The sequence below is a fragment of the Oxyura jamaicensis genome, chromosome 3 (assembly GCF_011077185.1).
Source record: "Oxyura jamaicensis isolate SHBP4307 breed ruddy duck chromosome 3, BPBGC_Ojam_1.0, whole genome shotgun sequence".
Classification (NCBI taxonomy): Eukaryota; Metazoa; Chordata; class Aves; order Anseriformes; family Anatidae; genus Oxyura; species Oxyura jamaicensis.
Window position 1 is genome coordinate 57,436,306 of NC_048895.1, and position 21,014 is coordinate 57,457,319.

The following is a 21,014-nucleotide window of genomic DNA, read 5'->3' on the forward strand; positions in this document are numbered from 1 at the left end:
GCGGCGGCGGCGGCGGCCGGTGGCGGCCGGGCACGACGACGGGCAGGGCCGGGCAGAACCCAGCGGCCCCGTGCGCTCTCCGGTGCCCCCCCTCCGCCCGCCCGCCCCTCTCGCCGCCAGCCGGTGGATGCGGGGAGGCGGCGGCGGTGGCGGCGGTGCGCGGAGCCGGTGGGTAAGATGGAGGGCCTGACGCTGAGCGAGGCGGAGCAGCGCTACTACTGCGACCTCTTCTCGTACTGCGACACCGAGAGCACCAAGAAGGTGGCGTCCAACGGCCGCGTCCTGGAGCTCTTCCGCGCCGCGCAGCTGCCCAACGACGTGGTGATGCAGGTAGACCTGGCGGCCCCCCGCGGGGCGGCGGAGCCCGGCACCGCCCCGCCGCTGCTGCCTGTGGGGGGACGGTCCCGGCCGCTCCCTTCCATTCCCTCGGGCCGGGGGGCGCGGAGCCATTGTCCGGGGCCAGCCGGCCGCCGCCACCTGGGGCCGGGCGGGAGGGGACGGCCCAGCCCTCGCAGCAGGCCCCGGGGTGAGGGAGGGTCTGGTGGTGTGTGTGGTCAGGCGGCTGGTGGGGGGCTCGGCCTGTTGGTTTGCCCCCTAAAGGGTCTGGGGGTGTGGGGAAGGCCGGGCCCGCAGCCCGCCGGTGAAGAGCAAGGCGGGAGAACAGCTGGGTTCTGGAACAGCTTCTGTTCCCGGCAGGTATTAGCTGTAGTTATCAAAATACTTCCAACAATGAAAAATGGAGTGCTCACAATGACGTAAGTCCGCACTTACCGTATGTATACACAGACTTGTAATGCTATTGCCTTGGCCAGGTAGCATCTAAAAGGTGGTAGTAGCAGCACAGACCTACTGACATAGAAAAGTCTGCTCTGGTGTGCCTCTTGTAATCACTTGAGAAAAGTATCCCCGGTCAAACATTCATACGCATATCTCTTTGCAATAGTTTGCAACTTTTGGAGTGCCCTGCGTTCAACACTTGGTACTTAACGTATTATTTTGAGCCACCCTAAAAACTTCTTTTGAATACAGCTTTACCCACAGTCCGTTCTGTCTTCCATGCAGTTGTGTCCTGTTCCTGCTGAGATAAGCTGCCCTTTTAACACAACACCGAAGTTACTGTAGCCAGAAATACAGCACCCAAATTTCAGTGTTCAGCAGTTTAGTACCAGATTTCAGGAGAAAACTTACCCTTATCAAGGATTACTGATCTCTTTTGGGCCCATGAGAGCAACTTGTTTAGTTGAAAGGAATTTAAGGTGCCCTGAATCATGTACTCCACCTCAGTATGAAAGATGATAGTTGTCAGCAGTTGTGTTTTTAAATGCAGTAGCAGAAGTGGGGTGAATAAGAAATGCTTCTTACTGGTAAAACTAGTAATCTTTTATTTGATGACTTGTTAGACTGGACTTCATGGTTAGAGAGTCTGCACGTTCAGTATTATGAATGAGGTTTCTCAGGGGCCACCCACCGCTCCTTTTTGCGTGTGGCCAACACACTACAGAAGAATCTGAATGTTTACATGTTTGTTGTATTTAAAATATCTTTTTTCCATACAACTTGCCTACTTTTTCTACACTGTGATCCAGGCTAGTGCTGGAGATTTTTACGCAGGGATTTAGAGCAAGAACTAGGAGACGCTTTGAATTTTGAATGGAAGTAGCCACAGATCATATCCTTATCTGTTGCAAAGGAGGTGAAATATTTTCTTGCTAAGTGGAGTACATCACGAAGGAAAGAGAAACTACTCGGGCATCATTCCATGGGCTCTAAATAAGTGAATTTAAGAAGCAGACCTGGTTTATCTCTGTGGTGATCTCAAGGAAAACCTTGCCATTAAAACAGCAAACAAGATGTTAGATTGCATGAGGACTGAAACTGTAAATAATACAAAGAAAGTCAAAATGCCCTTAGCAATTTGAGCCATTTAAAATGTCTTGTGCAATTGCTGTTGGTCACCAGTGAAGTACTTTGTATTTGAGGTAGAGAATCTAGTTGCCTAGCTCATCTTTGTACTTATTGAAATACGGCTGTACCTCTGCTTGATACAGGCACAAAGACATTGGTGGGTGTTCTTCTGAGGGAAACTGTATTTGTTCCTTCAGAAGCTGTGAATGTGCAACTAAAAGTCAGGATGATACGAGCTTAAGAGATGATGAAACCCCACGATGGAGGTAGAATTTTACTTTAACCACATGGTACTGTGTTCTTTCCTGTTAATTGGAAGTACCTGATGTTTGTGAGGGAAAGGAACTTGATTCAGGTACCCAGTTCTTATATAATCCTGGAATGCAAGTGGAGTACTAGTCAAGTGAAATGCTAAGTACGTTGTAGGTATACAAGAGTGCAAAATTGCTGCTCTTCAAACTTGCAGGCGCCAGGTAGTCTCGAGGAACGACGTGAGGTTTTTTCTCTTCAGTACTATAGGTCTGTAGGATACCTTTGAATAATCCAGAGTTGATCCTATTGAAAATGAGCATGTGTGACTTAGTTGCATTTTTAGGCCTGTAACTTGATTTGTTCCCAAGTCTGTCTGGGGGCTGTTTGCACATGCAACCTGTCCTGCAAGAAGCTGTGTTTGAGATTTCTGTCTTGGAAAAGGAAAACTTAATACATGATCTTATAATAATTGTTCTTAATCATTTTCATTTCTGGCTCCAAGGGATACTGCCAGCTGCCTATTACATGGGAATAAATGAACATGCAGAAGACTGAAGCAGTTATGATCGGTGTATATAAGTCATATGCTCACAAAGCAACAAAAAGCTGGAATGAAAAGTGGTGCCTTTCACATAGCATGCATCTGTGAAAGGACAGCCTTACTGCTACCACAGCGTAAATAAATACCTCAGCCAGCCTTACAACCTTAACTGTGCACGTGAGGACACCAGCCTTTCATTAACCTGTATTTCTGCCTTTTTGTGCACATCCTTGAAATGAGCATTCAGGTAGAAGATTTGCATAAAATGGTGAATAAAAGTATGTGTGTTGAGATAACAAGTTGGGCTGCTTCACAACAGTTAGGAGTTTTAAAATTGCTCTTGGGCATGGTTCCGCTCTGCAGTTACACCAGTCCTGTGGTGAGCTACCACCGAAGGAGGTGGTTCAGTCTTCCCCCAGCCACATGCTCCTGCTGATTCTTCCCCTTGCACAGGACATCAGTGTCCATCCAATGCTGTTCTACTACACTGGTTCCAGGGGTTACGCAGGCAGGAAATCACAATTTTTGTTGATTTTTATCTCTGTATCACCTAACAGTGAAGTTGAACGGATGTTCGCGCTGGCGCAAAGAAAGAGGCAGGAAAACTGTTCGCTGACAAAGGAAAATAGGGGAACCTTCCTCATTTATAGTTGCTGGGTATTTCAGTTTTGACTTAGCACAAGTTTCACAGTAGCTTAAACTGCCAGAAGTTGGAACTACCTTATTCTTTTGAACATACAGTGAGCTGGTTCAGGGGGCTTGTTTAGCCAGAAGTTTTTTTTTTGTTGTTGTTTTTTTGATTTTTCACTTGTCTCAGCTGCCTGATTGGTGGCTCAGTTGCCTTTGCATTGGTGTTCGTGTTAGCAAGTAATATAGCACAACACAAGAGATGCTGAGGAACTGACACTGTATATGCATTTCACAAGCTTTGCTTTGACAAAGTTCTGGCATGGTCTCCCAGAGTGAGTGTTAGCAGGAATTCATTAGGTACATTCCTAGAGTGCGCCTTCTAGGTTCGCTTCACACAAAAGAAATCCAGTTGCCTGTTCTGAGGTGGTTCCAGAGCATGAACCAGAGCAGTGGGGGTGATCAGAAGATTTGCTTTGAAAGTACTCCTCACATCTGACCTAAAATGCTAATGTAGGTACGCTGTTCAAGTCTGTTCCTGGTTCCCCTGTGATGGCGGTGAAGTTGCTTGTAAAAGCTTTAGTCAGACAAAAGGGGAAAAACAGAGAAGTTCATTACTTGTGTGTGGGATTAGTATAACAGCTGTCCCATTTGTTTGAACTTTCACTCTCCGATTATGAATTATAGAAACTTTGCAAGACACGAATATGATCAGTTATGCATATAATACTCATCTGAAATAAGTGAGTCAAAATATCTCACTTTAAAAGTACAGCATTATCATTAAACAACAAGTTACAAGAGTATTTGCATCTACTTTCTCTAAATTTAGTCAGCTGTCATCTTCATTGTTGGCATTATACACCAAAGTTACCCAACTTCTAATTTTGTTACAAAGTCATTAAAATGACAGATGAATTATACAGTTACGCTATTTTTTTCAATTACAACTATGGTTGCAATAACTCATTAAAAATATAATATAAACCCTATTTTTGACTGCCTTGTTTGTCAATTTCAGGCATGTTTCTAAGGAGTCTTTACAGACAGATTAGTTCTGATCATTCTTGTGTCATTGTAAAGAAATTACTGCTGCTGCTTGTCTACTTCTACCCTCTGTCAGAGTTTGCTGCCTTCGCATGGAAAATTGTAAGAAAGTGCATACCTGGGATGCAGCTGCTTCACTGCAAGGCCCAGAATCCGAGTGTAAAGCCTAATACATCAGCTACAATTTCTGGGCCGTGCAGAAAAGAACACTAAGATGCAAGCATGCTGTCTTCTGTTGTTCTTGGGGTGATAGCTTTTGACAAAGATGGATGGGGAGCAGAGAGCACAGAATGGCAATTTCCAAAGGTGCCAGAGCTCACCTGTTTGCACAGGGTGCAGTTGCAGGTGGAATTGCAGTCTACAGGCAGAACATGGCAAAATGAAATTGCAGGTTCTTGGTTTTGAACTGTTGGCTATGTTGTTTGAGGCTGGGTATTAAAGAGAAAAGCAGTCTAAGAAAATAAAACTTTGTTCAGGGCGATTTTGTTGTTATGATTAATGTTTCAGCGAACTTCTCTATGCAAAGACTACCTGTTTATCAAATCAGTAGAATTTACTAAATGCCAACTGCAACTGGAAGCTGAGCCAGGGCATGCTTAGGTTTACCCGTGCAGTGGAGGCATGCAGAAGACTACTTAAATTCAGCAAATTAATCAGAATTATATTTTCAGAGCTGGTTGGGTAAGAGGTTAGAATTTCTTGTGCAGTGCAAATCCTGTACCTTCCTTTCAACTGTTTGGATTTGGAATATATTTAAAAATCTATTGCACTTTCAGATCTTCTAAAAAAATGCATTCTGTGTAATAATAATCCTAATAATAATCTTTGCATAAACTGCAAACAAGCCCAATTTTTAAGAAGAGATCACTTAATTGTATCCAGCTGATACATTCTGGAATTGTATTTTTTACTTTAAAGCTCGCAGGTTTTCTGTGTTTTAAAACAAAATTAGATTTCTTCTCAGGCATATTTGTAACAGCTGTTTACGGCGTTCTTCTAGTGTAGAAATATATGATTGTATTAAGCATAAATAAGAAAACTACTATTTTTTGGTTAGCCTGAGCAAGTAAAACTGTTGCATCTGTAGCCCTTTATAATAATAGGTAACCTATGTAAATAATCTATATCATATTTATTTAAGGGATGTTTATATGTGCTTTGTATCCCGGTTCTCATTTAGGAAATGAGTTGTTAGAAATATAAATAGAAGCAGTGCCTGTATCTACAGCTAAGAACATTCAGTATGTGAATTACATATATTTTTCCTAAAATGCTGTTGTGGTGGAGTATTTTTCTTTCAGCTGAGCAGTATGTTAGATTTCTTTCTCTGTAAAGATGAGGTATTTAAGCAGTCTACTTTTTGCTAGTGCCAGAAACAATGCCTAGTTTTTGTATCCTGTGCATTGTGCTTTGAATTTTCAGTAGAATTCTGGTAAAAATGTTTTACGTGAATGCTGTTACCTTCATAGAGACTTTGCTGGGCTGCAAATCCGTTTCTCATTGCAGTTAGAGTACTCGTATCTCACTTAGCATTTAGTCAGAGAATAATAATTATTGTTTTTCAAACCAAAGGCAGGAAGTTGATGGCAAAACTTCAGTACTGTAGATAAACTCTATTAGACTTGCATTTGTTTTCAGCTGGTTTCTCAGTGTAACTGTTTTTAAGCTTTTGAAATTGACTAGAATTCATAATGTGTAGTCACTTCTGTAGTAAATGATCCCTTCATAATTCCATGTGCCAGGACAGCATTCAGCTAATTTCGAGTGTCACAGCTCAGCTTTATTTGAAGACAGGTTTTTTAAATGTGCCATCAGAGCATGGTAGAGATGATTAATACCCATTAAAAATCAGGAATTAGGTGATCTTTAAGGTCCCTTCCAATCCAAACCATTCTATGATTCAAATATCAGAGCCTTTTGTGACAAATGCATCTGTCTTAAAATCAAATTAACAAGTACAAAACTTGTAAACTTGATGTTTCTTTAATATTCAAGTTTTGAGCACTTTCCACAGGGGAGCAACATATTGTCTGTCAGACTTTTTTTTTTTCTGAAGTTGCAGTAATGGCTAACAGGAAGATGTATTTCCCACTTGTTCTCTTACCTTTACCATTTTTTCAGACCACAGGGATATTTTTAAGGCAGCAGTGTTTTTCTTACAGTCAAGCACTAAGGGAGCTGGTTCTTGGGTTTGTGACCTGTGTGTTTTTCCAGCTGGGGTTGGTGTCCAAAGAGTTAGATTATCCCTTGCACTTGTTATACAAAAAGTACATTAAAGCTTAGACATTCCTGTCTGAGTATAGAAACAGTGTTTTGATAGGTTAAAGGACTTGGGGAAAAAAAGAAAAGACAGTCTGACCTGAATTGCTGGAATGATTAACTTAGGAGATCTAAAATGCTCTTGAAGTATGTTATCAGAGCAGCTAGAAGGCTCCAATTCAAATGCGTCTCTTTCAACTTCAGTAACCCCAGAAGAGAGTGAGCAGCACTGGGCTGTACAAAATCTAGCATTTGGTGCTGACTTACTGCTGCTTCAGAAAATTAGTCATGTTTATGTAGAAAAGCCTGTTCTTAGAGCAGTGACGTATGCAACTTGCTTTTCAGAAATAAAACGTCTTAAGTGTTTGTTTGTAGCTTTAAGTCTCAAATAGAGCCCTATAAATGTGAAGTTCTTAGAATTTTAATTACATTTTGTTTCAACTTTGATAGTTGACCTTGTAGTTGACCCTTGTAGACCTTTTTGGGAGAAGGAGAGCAGTGCAAAGCTAAGAAACGATCAGTACTGTCTGGTCATGTTAATACTCTGAGGAAAACAGACTTAGATGGGAGAGCGGCATGAAGTAGTGGGCACAGTAGTTTCATGGGAACTTGTAGAAGTGCTCAGGTATAACGAGACTGATCTGAACAGTCGTGTTTGGACAGGCCACAGTGTCACCACTAATTCCGGGATGGAGAATGTCTTAATTTTCATTTTACGTTAGTGAAAAGGCAGTAGGCTGTGTTCACTCTGAGGCTTTTCTGTCGTATGTTTCTTCTGGTGTAGTGATGAAAGATGACTTTAGGTGAAAATACTAAAATCCAAAAAGTAAGGAAATACCTAATAAGGAATATGAATCAGTGGAATGTTTCAACCATAAATGAGGTCTGAAAGGAATCAAAATGAAATGCATGGTGTTCTGTTCAGCATTTAGCAATTTAGAAGAAATTTTGCAGTTGCCTGTCAGGTTAGAACATCTGCAGTTAGAACATCCACGTGACCTCCCATGAAGAAACTTGCAAGATTTATTATTGTAGTAATACTTTGAAATGCTAAATATATTGCTGTAAAATGCAATACTTCATCATGACTTGATGACGTTGTCTGCTTTCTCAGTGCTTGTATTGATGCTTTGGCTGTTACCATTTGTTCTAGAAAATACAATCACTTGAGTATGATGGAGTCATCCTGGGAGTCTCACATTGTCACAGATGAGCTCAGGCATTGCGAGTTGGTGCTGAAGTGTGTGTTTCTTCCTCTCCCATTGCTTGAATTCTTCATGGCACCACCAGGAGAAAGGAGAGGAATTGTTTGTAACCTGGTGTGTGAATATGTTTTTGGTATCTATAGGTGGCTTATTTGGGCAAGGCATAAAGTACTTTGTGGATTTTGCAGTGACATTCTGTTCAGTTGCCTCATTTCTACATTTTCTGCACCTCTTAAATGCAAAGCACACAGCTTTCTTAAAGCTGCAGCCTTGCAAGAAGTTTAAAGGCAAATTAACAAATCATTGCTGCCAACCACATGCTCCCATGTGTCTTGTAGCTGCCGAAGTGTTTATTGGCTGTAAACTAAAAGGATTCAGTTTAATAAAACAACAGATAACTGTCACTTTTTGCAGGCTTACTGAGCAATCACATTGCGATCAGATACGAGAATCAGTTAGTGCTCAAGAAGGGGGAATTGTGCAACTGAGAGCAGAGAAGGAGCCACACAACAATGGTGTGACTGAGGGAAGAGTTATTTAGGTTAAGCAGTGATGTAAAATTGCATAGGAAGAGACAGGTATGTGGTGTATCTCCTTTTAAAAGAGCCTCTTGTTCTTGTTGAATTGAAAGTGGCTTTTCTGGGCTGTATTTTGCTGCTTCATTTTATTTTATTTTTTTAATTCTGAATTCTCCTTGCTGCTTTATTATTGTAACTGATCATAGGTGCTTTTTTCATATGAGCACCTGCTCTACCAGAAGAACAGCAGTAGAGAACATCTTGGGGCAAGCAGAGAGCAACTCTACCTTCAGTTCTTCCAGTCTTCCAACTATGGCTTTGTACTCCTTTACTTGGGAGGACAGAGTTGCTTTCTAAGTGAGTGTTCATCTGTCTATCTGGATTTTCCTTTGATCCTATTAAGCATGTCAGGAAGGATATGCTTCTTTTTGTCCTATTTTTGAGGATACTTGGCAATAATTTGTTGAAGAATTAGCCCTCTGGGACAGTCTGTGGCTCTAGATCAGTAGTCTTTGGAGGGAGGGCCCCTGTTCTTACCTCAGTCTGTGACCTTTATCGTATTTTCTCCCCTCCATTTGAGAAGGGGGAGTGAGAGAACTGTGGTGGTGCTAAGCCTACCCACCAGTGTGAAACAATGATAAACAAAGACGTGTGGAAAAACTGCTGATTTAGAAATGAAGGATCTAAAATATGACTGGTTCAAAAGTTAGTACAGTATGTGAAAACACTGAATTTTTAATTGTAGTGTTCAATGCATTCACTTCTTAAGATACATTTATTTCATGTGTATGTCATAGCAGAATTTCAGATGTTCAGTGCTTTTTGTCTGCTGCTTTTCTATTAACAGAACGTAAGCATGACTCCAAATCTGCCAACCCTTATTCAGGGAGTTGACACCCTTGTAAAACAAGTTCCAAAATACTGGAGCAGAATCATTCCTCAGAGTTAAAATGCTGGCTCATTTTTTTAAAAGCCAATTAAGTTCTTTATTTCCGAAGTGATTAATTCTGAAACTTCTGAATCGTATGTATGTTTGAACCTGAAATGACCTTTATCCATAGAGAACTGATTCTCAGAGCTAATGAGTAGATTTTTCTTATTGCTATTCGTTGCAGAATATATTCCTTGACAATATTCTAGCAGTCTGCTTGCACTGTGGCTACATGCAGTGTGTGAAAATCAAGGACAGATAAGTATATGGAGACATATATAGAGACAGTAGGAGACAAAATAGTTCATTGCCATAGAGTGTGCATCTTCTTGGAAGTACTTGGTTCTGTTTCTTTAAAGGCCTGTGTTCTGAAGCCAGATTTGTGGCTTTGACGGAGATCTGTCCTCTTGGAATGGTCAGTAGGACATGAAAGGAAGACCTTACTATTCATTGTGCAACAAAGTACATCAGTGTCCCAAATATACCCCATGGGTGGGAATAATTAGTATCAACTGAGAGTATTTATTGTACAATATTGTATATATTGTAAGTACCTAATAAGATAACTGTATGTATTAGATCTAGGTAATATTATACTTGCTGTTCGGCACATGGAAATTTTCTACTTCACACTTACTGAATTAAATATAGCTGCTCCTTCATCAGTGCGTTTTGCAATGGTCTTGAGGTAGGCTCAAGTCTGTTTAAATATGCCAGATACTGCTAATAGTGGTAAAGCGTAGAATCCTGAGCAATACTAGGACTGTTTCCCTTAGTGGCCGTTTGTTTGTCCTGTCTCCAGTTTTTTCTTCCTGTGTGCCAAGGTTTGTGGAGCCCTGCAGGGAACTGGGTCAGAGACTTGGTTAAAAATAACCCATCGGAAGGAGGATCTCTGTCAGTTCTCTGTCTCGTTCTTACTACACAGTGCTGTAAACAAGTCTTGCATCTGAGAAGCTGCGTGTTGTCAAGTGAGATTTTTCTGAAGGAAATTCCAAAATTCTTGATTAATAACTAATCGATATTGTTTTATCTGGCTGTTGGTAGGTGAGAGAGACTAGTTGTAGAGCTGTCAGGCTGGAAGACAGTGGTCTGCAGTTAGTGAAATAGATCCAGTTAAATGAAGTCACAGAAATTGATCTGTTGAAGATAACTGCGGAACAACAAGATTAGAAGGTAATGAATGTGAGGAAAGATTTATTCAATTCAGAAAAAAACACAGGAAATAGGTGGTCTTAGGTCTTTTTGTATATAGGTGGTCTTAGGTCACTGATTACAATATAAATTACCTAAATATTTTTTCAAATTCGCTTATACCAAATTATGTTACACTGTCAAGTTATGGTTAATTTTTGTTGTAGCTGAGTTGAGTGGATTATGTGACTTCAGAAGAGCACCTTTGTATGACAGCATATTGTAGTACCCAATAAGAGGCTGTAGTGCTATACTTTTATTTTGGACAGTATCATGTCATTTTCTGTTTAATGTTTGTCTGCAAAGAGCAAAGCTCTTATCAGTGGAGACATCAAAGGATTCTCGTCAAGGAATGACTGCATATGGGAGACAGAAATAACATTATTGACACAATTTTTTATTTTAAACTGTGAATCAAGATCATTCTGTAATCATAGCTACAGTTTTTATTAAATTACTTAAAAACAGTACAGGGTATTCTGCTTTTTTTTTTTTTGTCTGAAGTGTAGACCCTTAGTTTGTTTTTGAATGTATTGCTTGTTTATCATTAAAATTTATGGTCAATATGTGTAGCAAAACTGAAATACCACGTACTGAGTACTGAAGCACTAGTGTGCTCATATGGTCTGGGTTAACTTTTTACATCTGATACAAACTTAAGAGAACTCATTTTACACCTCTGGTGCATAGTTTATATGATATAATTCCTGGCAATTGTTTCATTTAAATCTAAGAGAAAAATTTCTTACTCTAAAGTTGATTGAACACTGACAGAGGCTGCTCAGAGAGTCTCCCTCCTTGGATATACTCCAGACACAACTGGACATGGTCCCAAGCAACCTGCAGTAGCTGAGCCTGCTTTGAGCCAGGGTGGTTGGACTGGATTATCTCCAGAGGTCCCTTCCACCTTCACCCATTCTGTCATAATGTACGTTGTTCCTTTGTGTTTATGAATGATAAAACAAACAAACAAAGGTTTATACCAATAAGAAAATGCAGTCACAGCAGGAGTACTAGAATACCTCAAATTAAGAATCTGTTTATAAAATTGGGACCAAAATGTTTATTCTGAATCCCAGTTCTGCTGCTTTCTTAATATTCGTATGTGATTTGTATGTACATATCTGTAAAATAAAAGTAACTTTGTCTATATGCTTTTAGTGGGTATCAGACTTGTGTTAACATCCTAGTTAGGTTGACGTGTTACAGAAGGTCCACAAGTGATTTTGTTCACTTCCTCCTCTTGCCGTCCACCATGTGTGTTGTCACTGGCAGCCTTGAAAGGTGCCTCAGTCTTGCCTCTTACAACCCTCTTCTATGGAATGGTTAGTTCTTTAGTAACACTCTCCAAGCAGATGAAAGATTTTTATCTTTACTATGTAGGTGGCATGCATTTTACTTCCTTTATTGCCTTACCATGGAAGAAGTTAAAAACTGTTTTACTTTTGTATATATAATGTTTACAGATTGTGGACTTGATTTGCCTTGTAAAAGAGCCTTGGGGCAGGGGACTGTGATAATCTGGAAAACTTTCCCAGAGAGGTTTTCTGAGGTCTGAGAAGTACATTTTGACACATTTGATGGATGCGATTTGTTCCACGTCACCTGGATTTCTAAAAAGTTCTTAACCTTTCTTTTTTTTTTCAGTTCACAAACACTTCCAAGTTCAAGGATCTCTTATTTGAAACCAGTAAGAGTTCTAGAAAGTATGTTCTTGAAGAGGTGCCCTTTGTCAACATACTATTTCCTATATATGTCTGATCTGTGCCAGCTCCTGATATTGTTAATGCTACTGTTACCTCTTTGCAATATACAAATGCACTGTGTGCAACTTCATAATTGACAGCTACTGCACTGATTTTTTTGTATCAACAGTTTCAAGCAATTCTGAAGCTTCACAGAGTTGTTGGCATTAACTTGGTTAATTGCAGTACTCTAATGTCAGGATCTTCATATCTAAGGAGGTGAAAACAACAATAGAGCATTTTGTCTTGAAGATGGCTCTGCATTCCTTGTAGAGTTTAAGGAATTTATTCCTTATCCTCAATAGTCCTAAGAAGATGAAAGTCCTAAACATAAACCAAATCTTAGAGAAGAAATCCTTGATTTTTCGTATTTTTATTTTTTTGGTCCTGTCAGTATAGCTTACTGCCTTGCCTGTTGAGTGTTTAAATCCTCCTTCAAGGAGATTATAGGTAGGCTGTTTTGGGTACGTTCAAGCATGCTGTCAGTCAGCTGAGGGGCTCCACTAGGTCTTTGTGTTTAGTGATTTTGCTCAACCATCAATCACGTGTCTGGGTTAGAATCTGCAGTGGAGAACTCCTTTAGCTGTCTGGGTGGATTTGACAGCTCCTTGTTCAGCAGTGTACTGGTTTTTTTTCTTTTTCTGTATCCTTTGCTTTTTCCTTTTCATGATACTTAAATGGCTTTTTTTTTTTTTTTTTTTTTTTAATTTGTTTTTTTTTTTTTTTTTTTTACTTTGCTTTCTGAATCCATCCTTGTCTTTCATCTCTAATACTTGCCTGCTGTTGTAGCTTAATTATTAATCCAGTCTTCAACTAAGGTTTTTTTCAACCTGGCAATATTGAATAGCTCTAAAAAAGACAACTTCAAGTCTGGCAACTGATTTTGAAATTGCCAAAAGCCATTGCTGCCTCATGATTGCATAGGCTTCAAATAACTGTCACTGCTTCCTTCCATAAAAAGCTTTTCCAGAGTCTGCTCAGTTATTTATCTGTTAATGCTAGATCACTGGATCCACAAGTTTTTTTTTTTTTTATAATTATTGTCAAGTACATGGATACTCAGCAGTCTTCCAGGATGTGGTGCTTATTTTAAAAGTAAAATAGCTCTTGTAGTGATCTTGTTTGTTCTAGCTGTCTCTTGTCAGGTCTCCACTGCTTTAATTCTGTGAATTACTTAAGCTTAGTGTTATTATTTTATCCTTAGGCTGGGTATGGACAACTTACTTCAGATGTTGATGCCTCAAAGTTTTTGAGTTTTCAGCTGACAGCTTACTGTCAGTTATTTCCTTACACTACTCTTTGTAGTCCAACTAGTGTATTGACAGTAATGTACTGTATTCAAAATTATTGAACTCTTTAGTTAATGAACGTTAAAGAAATCCATTGACATCTGTCCAGATACCATACTGCATAAATAGTATATTGGGAAAATCCAAATAACACAGGTGCTGTAGGACAATGTAGGAAGTGTAATGCAGACATATGCAAGTGAATTATTGCAGTTAGCTTCTGTACAGCAGGATTTATTAGTACTATGTACAGCTGTAGACCTGTTGATCGTCCTGGGAGTGCTCTGGGACTAAGTCTTTGTCAGCTTCCCACTCCTTCCTGTGACAGGTTTCACAACAGCTTATTTTCATGAGGTCCTAGAATCCTGGTACATGGTAAGGAAATACCTAAGGAGCTTTTGTTGGGCTATATCTAGCTCAGCTTTAGTTAATAATGCCATGTGTTTGATACTAGTTACCAAAGTCTCTCCTGTTTTAACAATGCCTCAGCATACAGACAAACTCCTTTGGGCCTTGTGGTTCAGTCACTGCTATATGAAATCAAAGCTGACTTTTCAGGACAGCTTTCTCTAAGCCCAGTAAAAGTTTATCCCAGTAGGTTAGGAGGCTGAGAAGATATATCGAGACTAGATTTGCTAAACTGGAAGCTTATGACTGAGCTCTGATGTGAAGGGTGAGGAGGGGAATTTGTGATTAGTGGATGTAGATAAGGCTGAGATTGGGTACCTTCTCTGCATTGATCTTCATAGACAAGGTCTCACAGGCCTTTGAGTCTAGAGAGGGGTTTGAAGGAGATATACTAGTAGTACGGTGAGAAGATTGGACCTCTTGAGAAATACCAAGTTCATGGGATCAGATGGGATGCTTCTGAGTGTATTGTGAGAGCTAGCTAATGTCATTGTAAGCCTTCTTTATTATCTTTGGATTGTGAAGATCGGGGATCTTGGTGACTGGGGAAAGACATGTAGCTGCCTTCAGCAAGGAACTGCGTGTTGATCAGACACTCTTCAGTCTGTGAGAAAATCATGGAGCATGTCCACCTAGAAGCCATTTTTAGCATATGACAGCAAAAGTAGTGACTAGGGTCAGCAAGCATGAATATAGCAAGGAAACTTGTCAACCAGTTTGTTGTGATGGGAAGACAAGAACTGCATAAGGGGAGATGAGCAGTGACCTTGACTTCAGCAAGTACCTTGTACCTTGACTTCAGCAAGGCTTTCACCATGATGTCTAACAGCATTGCTGTGTCTCATTTGGAATATTACAATCTAGATGGGACTGCTAGGTGGGTTAAAAGAAAAAGTGGATTGTTGAATTCAGTTTGATTTGGGGCATGTCATGTTTAATGTCTTGCCAGTGACCTTACTAAAGCAGGGATTTATCCCTACCATGTTTGCAGACTCCCAAAGAGGGGGGAGGGGGAGGAAGCAGGCAGTATGTTTAAATGTGGCGGTTTGAAGGGACCAAAATTTCTCTAAATTGGTAACAAAAAGATTCACTTTCATATCGGACATGGGGGAAGAAAGGGGAGTAAGATAACATCACTTTTGTGCTGTATTTCTGAAATGATACAGACCATCTCTGTCATCATTGGGAGAACCTGAAGATCTGCCTTATCCTTCAGTCCTGAAGTGATTATATACATGCTTGCATACTTTTTTTGCGCTCTGAATGCTTTACAGGTTTATTTTACAAGTTAGAAGTTGAGCTGTAGCAAACCTCTATCAGAATATGCTGGAAGATACCATTTGTAACTGTATCGAATTTTCACTTTTTATAAATCCTAACATCTTCATGGAAATTCTTCAGGCAGAAGTCAGGGAGAAATAAGGGGCAGGACCATTTCTCCTATTTTATTAGTAATATCCTGTTCAATTTTGAGAATTGAACTTGAAAACCCTCATTTCATGTTTATGTATTTCATCTGGTAATCAGTATAATACTAATACTCTTAAAAGCAGATTTTTCTTTTCTGTAATAGTTAAGAAACAAAGACAGTATAGCTGCTGATAAAATAGCTAGTAGTGAAGTAGGATGCTTATGGGTTTTTTAGTCTAATTTAGGGATTCCATGTGAAGTTGTTACTGGAAGGTTGTATATAGAAAGTTATGAGCATTTAATGCTAGGTAAGCTGCTTTGAAATGTATGAAATTGCCTCTGTAGAGCAGTTTGTATTTTAAGTTTCCTTGTAGAAGTAACTGTGTGTTTTGTTGCAGATTATGGAGCTCTGTGGTGCAACAAGACTTGGGTATTTTGGAAGAAGTCAGTTTTATATTGCTTTGAAACTTGTTGCTGTGGCCCAGTCTGGTCTCCCTCTAAGAGTGGAAAGCTTGAATACAGGTAAAATAAAGGATGGGGGGGTGGGTTGGGAGTCAGTTGCTAAGCAGAATTACTGTACTTGTCTAACAGAGTTTGTTAGAGTAATCTTGTAAATTAACATGGTATGTCTTTTTATATGTGTTGCTAACTTAATACCAGCTGTGGAGAGACTATGAGGAAGTGTGTTCTTATTATGCAATAAATATGAGATCTTACTCCTACCGAGTGAGGTAAGTGCTGTGCTATCATGGACCAAGCGGGCAAATACTACTGACTACAGTGTTTGGTACAATTTAATTCTATTGATTACTATGTGGTAACTTTTGTGCTGCATCCTCTGAATAAAGTACAAATAGGACTAATGTCTGAAGGAAAAGAGGAATGCAACATTTGCAGGCTTTTCTAGGTGATGAGTTTATGGAGCCTTGACTGCAACAAATGCACTTACCTTTTCCAGTGACACAGTCCTTTGCACTTAGCTTGATGGTTTTCTCTCTTGTGTAGCCCAAATACAGAGATTAATGGCGTAAGATCTTTCTATTGAAAAACCTGAGCTGTACAAGATCTTTATCAGCCAAAACACGTTATCTTGCTTTTTCAAAGGTCAGCTGTGATGTAGGTAATTAATTAGAAATAGGAGATGCTCATTTTAGGGTGAGGGTTCAGAACAGAGCAAAGAGCTTGATATGAGGCTCTACTGTAGCCTTCTGTAAGTGGTTCCATGTTGCTCCGAGATGAAAAGAGATTTAGGAAGATGATGTACTATTGTAAGCCACTGCAGCGTTTAGAAGCAAGCACACAACTCTCAGCTTTCAGGTATTTTTGGAGTGCAACTTTGTATAAGGGTAACTTCTGTGGCAAGTTTTGTTTGTAGAATACACATTATGACAATATTTATATGCTGGTAATATAAAAACTCTTAAGCTTTCTTTCATTCTGAAAAATATAGGTTAAGCATAGTAGGTAAGGAAACTACATTAAAAGCCATTTGATAGCTTTATGAAATACTTCAGTCCTATGAAAGCAAGGAATCATCAAGTATACTTTACAATTATGTTTATTCTAGTTGTACCATTGTCTAATGGTTTTCCTGTTTTTTTTGTAGCTTTTTAGAGAAGCATATAGTCTTATTCAACACTTCGCTAATATTAAAGTCCCTTTCTGCTCATAAGCCACCCTCTGTATATAAACCATTACCCTTGTTTTTGTGCTGAGTGGTCTAAAGCTTCAGCAAATTGTAGCAGAATGCCCTAGAATCAGCAAGTTGGAAAAGGAACCTTTAGCTCCTGCTACTTCATAGAAATGGGGCTCGATGAATAATCTCACCATTGTTTATCAAATTCTATAATCTCTATATGTAATTATTTCAGCTTTCATGTGCTTGATTTTAGTATTAGGTACCTTAATTGGTCTTTCTAATATGAAAAAGGTTAGCTGTGATATCAGAAGGAATTTGAAGGAAATAATTGTAATGAAGGTACAGAATTAATTCAAAAATATGAACACTTACAAAAAAGCAACAGTTGGTACTTCTATGATGGTGTAACTTTCATTGGTTTATAGCAAGACTTGAAATACTAGTAATGGTTTCTTCTAGGAATAATTTTCTGTAACCACTTCCAAAGCTACTAAATACAGTAAGTATAATTAACAGAACATTTATTTTTACCCTGTTGTTAGCTTTGGTTGTCTGTTGCCTTGGTTGCAGTGGTTCTAGTCCTGTCTATGAAGTCCCTCCTTCTAGGATAATTTTGGGGATGTTGTTGTAGATACTAAGCAGCTAAAATACAAAAGGCTAAAGACTCATATAATGATTTTGAGGTTGGGTTATCTTCCTTGGAGTACTAGGGTTCAGCAGCCAGGCCAGCTGGGTTTTGTCTATAGTTTATCTCCTGGAGGGTTTGAAGAGGCTATCCCAAAGTAAACTGTCCATTTTCTCTTCACAGCTTAAATATTTAGTTAGTTAAAGATTTTATGACATTTACTTTATATCTCTGTATTCTGTGCATTTTTTTTAATTCTGTAACTGTCTTAAATATTTTTCACCCTCTTACATTTTCTCTCCCCTTCTCTTCTTGTTTGTTTTGCTGTGTGGTTCCCTGTGTTTCTCTTCAATGGGCAGGAAGCTTGATTTATGCGAATTGCTGAGACCAGACTACAGTCAGGTTTTGGGTGCTAAGTTCGTTCAATGCAGTTCTTATCCAGTTGATTCTCAGTTAACCAAATGCTTTTATGACTAATGTTGTTTACTAAAAATACTGGCTTTAATTATATTACAAGCCTCTAAATTTGTTTTTACCATCCCAGAAAATTTTCCTTCCAGGAAGCTACAAATTGAGACATTAATGAGCAGTCTCTCTAAAGTAGTGTTTGCTTTCTAAGTATGGAATACCACTTTTGGTGGAAGATGATGTTAACAAGGATGTGGGCATGAAAAGTATGGAGAACTTTATAATTTGTTTGAATTCAAGATCATAATTCCATTCATAACAGCTGTTGCAGTTATAATTCAGGAATTTCTGAATTATAGCAAATGTCATAGTGTTAAAATGAGTTTTTCTGCTGCTACAGGGAAATGACAGAAATAAAAATGTCTTATATTTCAATTCCTATGTAAAAACTTAGTAGTACAGTAAGAATAAATCATTATTGAGTTTTGTCTTTAAGTAATATGTTGTGTTCATTATGAGCCCTGGATGTTACTTTGTGAGATGGTGCTAGCTAGGTACCTCATGCCGAAACCTCATGATGGAACAAACAGTTGTGTAGACTCTATAGACTTCTTATCATAGAATCATAGAACAGCTTGGCTTGGAAGGGACCAGAACCTAGTACCCACTCCCCTGCCATGGGGGGTGCCACCCACTAGACCAGGTCACCCAGGGCCTCATCCAACCTGGCCTTGAACACCTCCAGGGATGGGGCATACACAGCTTCTCTGGGCAACCTGTGCCAGTGCCTCACTGCCCTCAGAGTGAAGAATTTCCCCTTAACCTCTAATCTGTTTCCCCTCTTTTAGCTTAAAGCCATTCTCCCTTGTCCTGTCATTATCTGCCCAAGCAAAAAATTGTTCTTCATCTTTTTTCTTTTTTTTTTTTTTTAAGCCTTCTTTAAATATTGAAAAGCTTCAATAACGTCACTCACGTTGGAGCCTTCTCTTCTTCAGGCTGAACATTCCCATCTATCTCAACCTCTCTTTATAGAAGAGGTGCTCCAGCCCTCTTGACTTCCCCGGTGTCACACATTCTAGTGTTCTATGCAATGACTTTTTCACTTTTTTTGTGGGCTGGTTTTAGTTCACTTTTTAGCCATGGAAATGACTTTCCTAGTACAACACAGAGTACAGTGAAGATACTGAAATGGGCATCCAAGAATGAGGAAGAAATTAGAAATTGTTTTAACTAGGTTCGTCTGAGGAGTGACCAGAAATTTAGAAGAGGTGGTGTTCCCTGCTCCTTCCTTGTGATGAAAACCATTTAGCATGTTGAATTGTGCCTAGTGACTGAGTCTTAAATCAAGAATTTGTTCTTATTGGAATGATTTTCTTTAATACTGGATACAAAAAGTTGTTTGTAATTGTTGAATGCTGCTAATTCAAATGACGCTCAAGTACAAATCAGTTTAATGCTTAAAGTTTTTGTAATAAACTGTATGCTATTTCATTAATTTTAGTATAATTGATAGTACCACCAACCAATTTTCAATATCAAAATCAATATACAGCAATCAATGGGAGAAATTAAACTTGGTCCGTACTTGTAAATTGTTTTTCAAACATACCAAATATATGAGTAAGCTGTATGGCAAATTCATGGTTTATTTTGACTCATAGTAGACTGGAGAGAAAACTGCCTGGGATTCAGAAAAATGATAAAAATATTTCAGTGAGAAGTAGAAGATTTATATAATTCTTAACTATGATACATAAAACTAAGGACCTTCTATTTTTGTAGAAACTTTATTTTATAGATGTTCATAACAAAGTAAGGTGATAATGGATATTGTTCCCAGTTTATCTCATGAAAACAACTAATTTAGCTTCACATGTAGAAAGGTATACACAGCTGTTTAGTCACTATTTGCAGTTTTTGCAATAAAGGCTAGATTATATTGTGTGCTATAAATAGAAATGACAGCAACTCACTAAAAGATGGTGGTGAACATATTGTAGTATTTCAGCGTTTGTTTTGCTGATGAACCATTTTTATGAAGATGTTCTGATTTTATGTATGTGCTAGAAATGATAATATCTAGATAGTTACTGCAAATCAAACTTTAGTAGTTAAAATCTTGGTAAAACTAAGATAAAAATTAGCTAAAGATGGACTGTCTGGTTGCTACTCCATTAAATGCAGATTTGTAGTGCAAAGCTTAATGGAGCTATGTGAGGTCCTGTACCAGAATTTGGGTAGAAGAATTGTGAAGCGTGTTGAAGAAAAGGCATTTGCTTTTTTCCAACCTGCAGGTGTTTGGCTTGACTGTAACAGTGGTCTCAGTATTTAAATAACTGAGGAACATGAAATTCTAACTACAAAATCAAGTGCACGTTGTTGTTTTTTTTTTCTTAAGATTCATACTTCTGTACAGTAAATGGCCTGCTCTGTTTTTTTTTGAACAGTAAAGGACCTCCCTCTTCCCAGATTTGTAGTGTCAAAGAATGAACAAGAATCACGACACACAGCCTTGTATTCTTCGGATGCTGATAACCCAGCTTCATATTCGGGTGTGATTCCTCCTCCACCTGGCAGGATACAAGTCAAAAAAGGCTCCGTGAGCCATGATGCTGTACAGCAACGTACATCAACTGATCAACAGGTAAATTAACTTTAAAAGATTAAATAGGACTTGTAACCACTATTTTGCCGCATAGGTATCGATCTGATAGTGTTTCTAAACTTTGTTGCTTTCAATATCGTTAATTTTTTTAAATTAAAAATTATAAGGTGTTATATACTATATCCACTGCTAAAATCTTTGTAGGTTTTTTTTTTTTTTAATGTAGTCTTAGAACATGTTTGAAATATTGGTGGTAGTTGATAAAGAATTGAGACAGAAGGGGAAATAAATGTGTAAGATATGATAGTAACTATAAAGTTGTAATCATTATATTAGTATCTAGTTTATCAGATAGTTCATGTTAGCTTCCTGGTCTTCACAACAGCGTTACTGAATGCCATCGAAGGCT

The 21,014-nt window shown here is 38.9% G+C and overlaps 1 protein-coding gene across 16 annotated transcripts in view; it reads left to right on the forward strand.

Moving 5' to 3' along the window:
* The first annotated feature begins 19 nt into the window (after positions 1–19).
* REPS1 (RALBP1 associated Eps domain containing 1) overlaps positions 20–21,014 on the forward strand; it is a 65,391-nt gene continuing 44,396 nt past the window's right edge. For all 16 annotated transcript variants that reach the window (XM_035320891.1, XM_035320905.1, XM_035320902.1 and 13 more), the window contains exons 1-3: positions 20–330; positions 15,727–15,850; positions 20,448–20,644. In XM_035320891.1, coding sequence (XP_035176782.1) covers positions 178–330; positions 15,727–15,850; positions 20,448–20,644 — 474 coding nt within the window. In that variant the 5' untranslated portion in view covers positions 20–177. The remainder of the gene's footprint in view (positions 331–15,726; positions 15,851–20,447; positions 20,645–21,014) is intronic.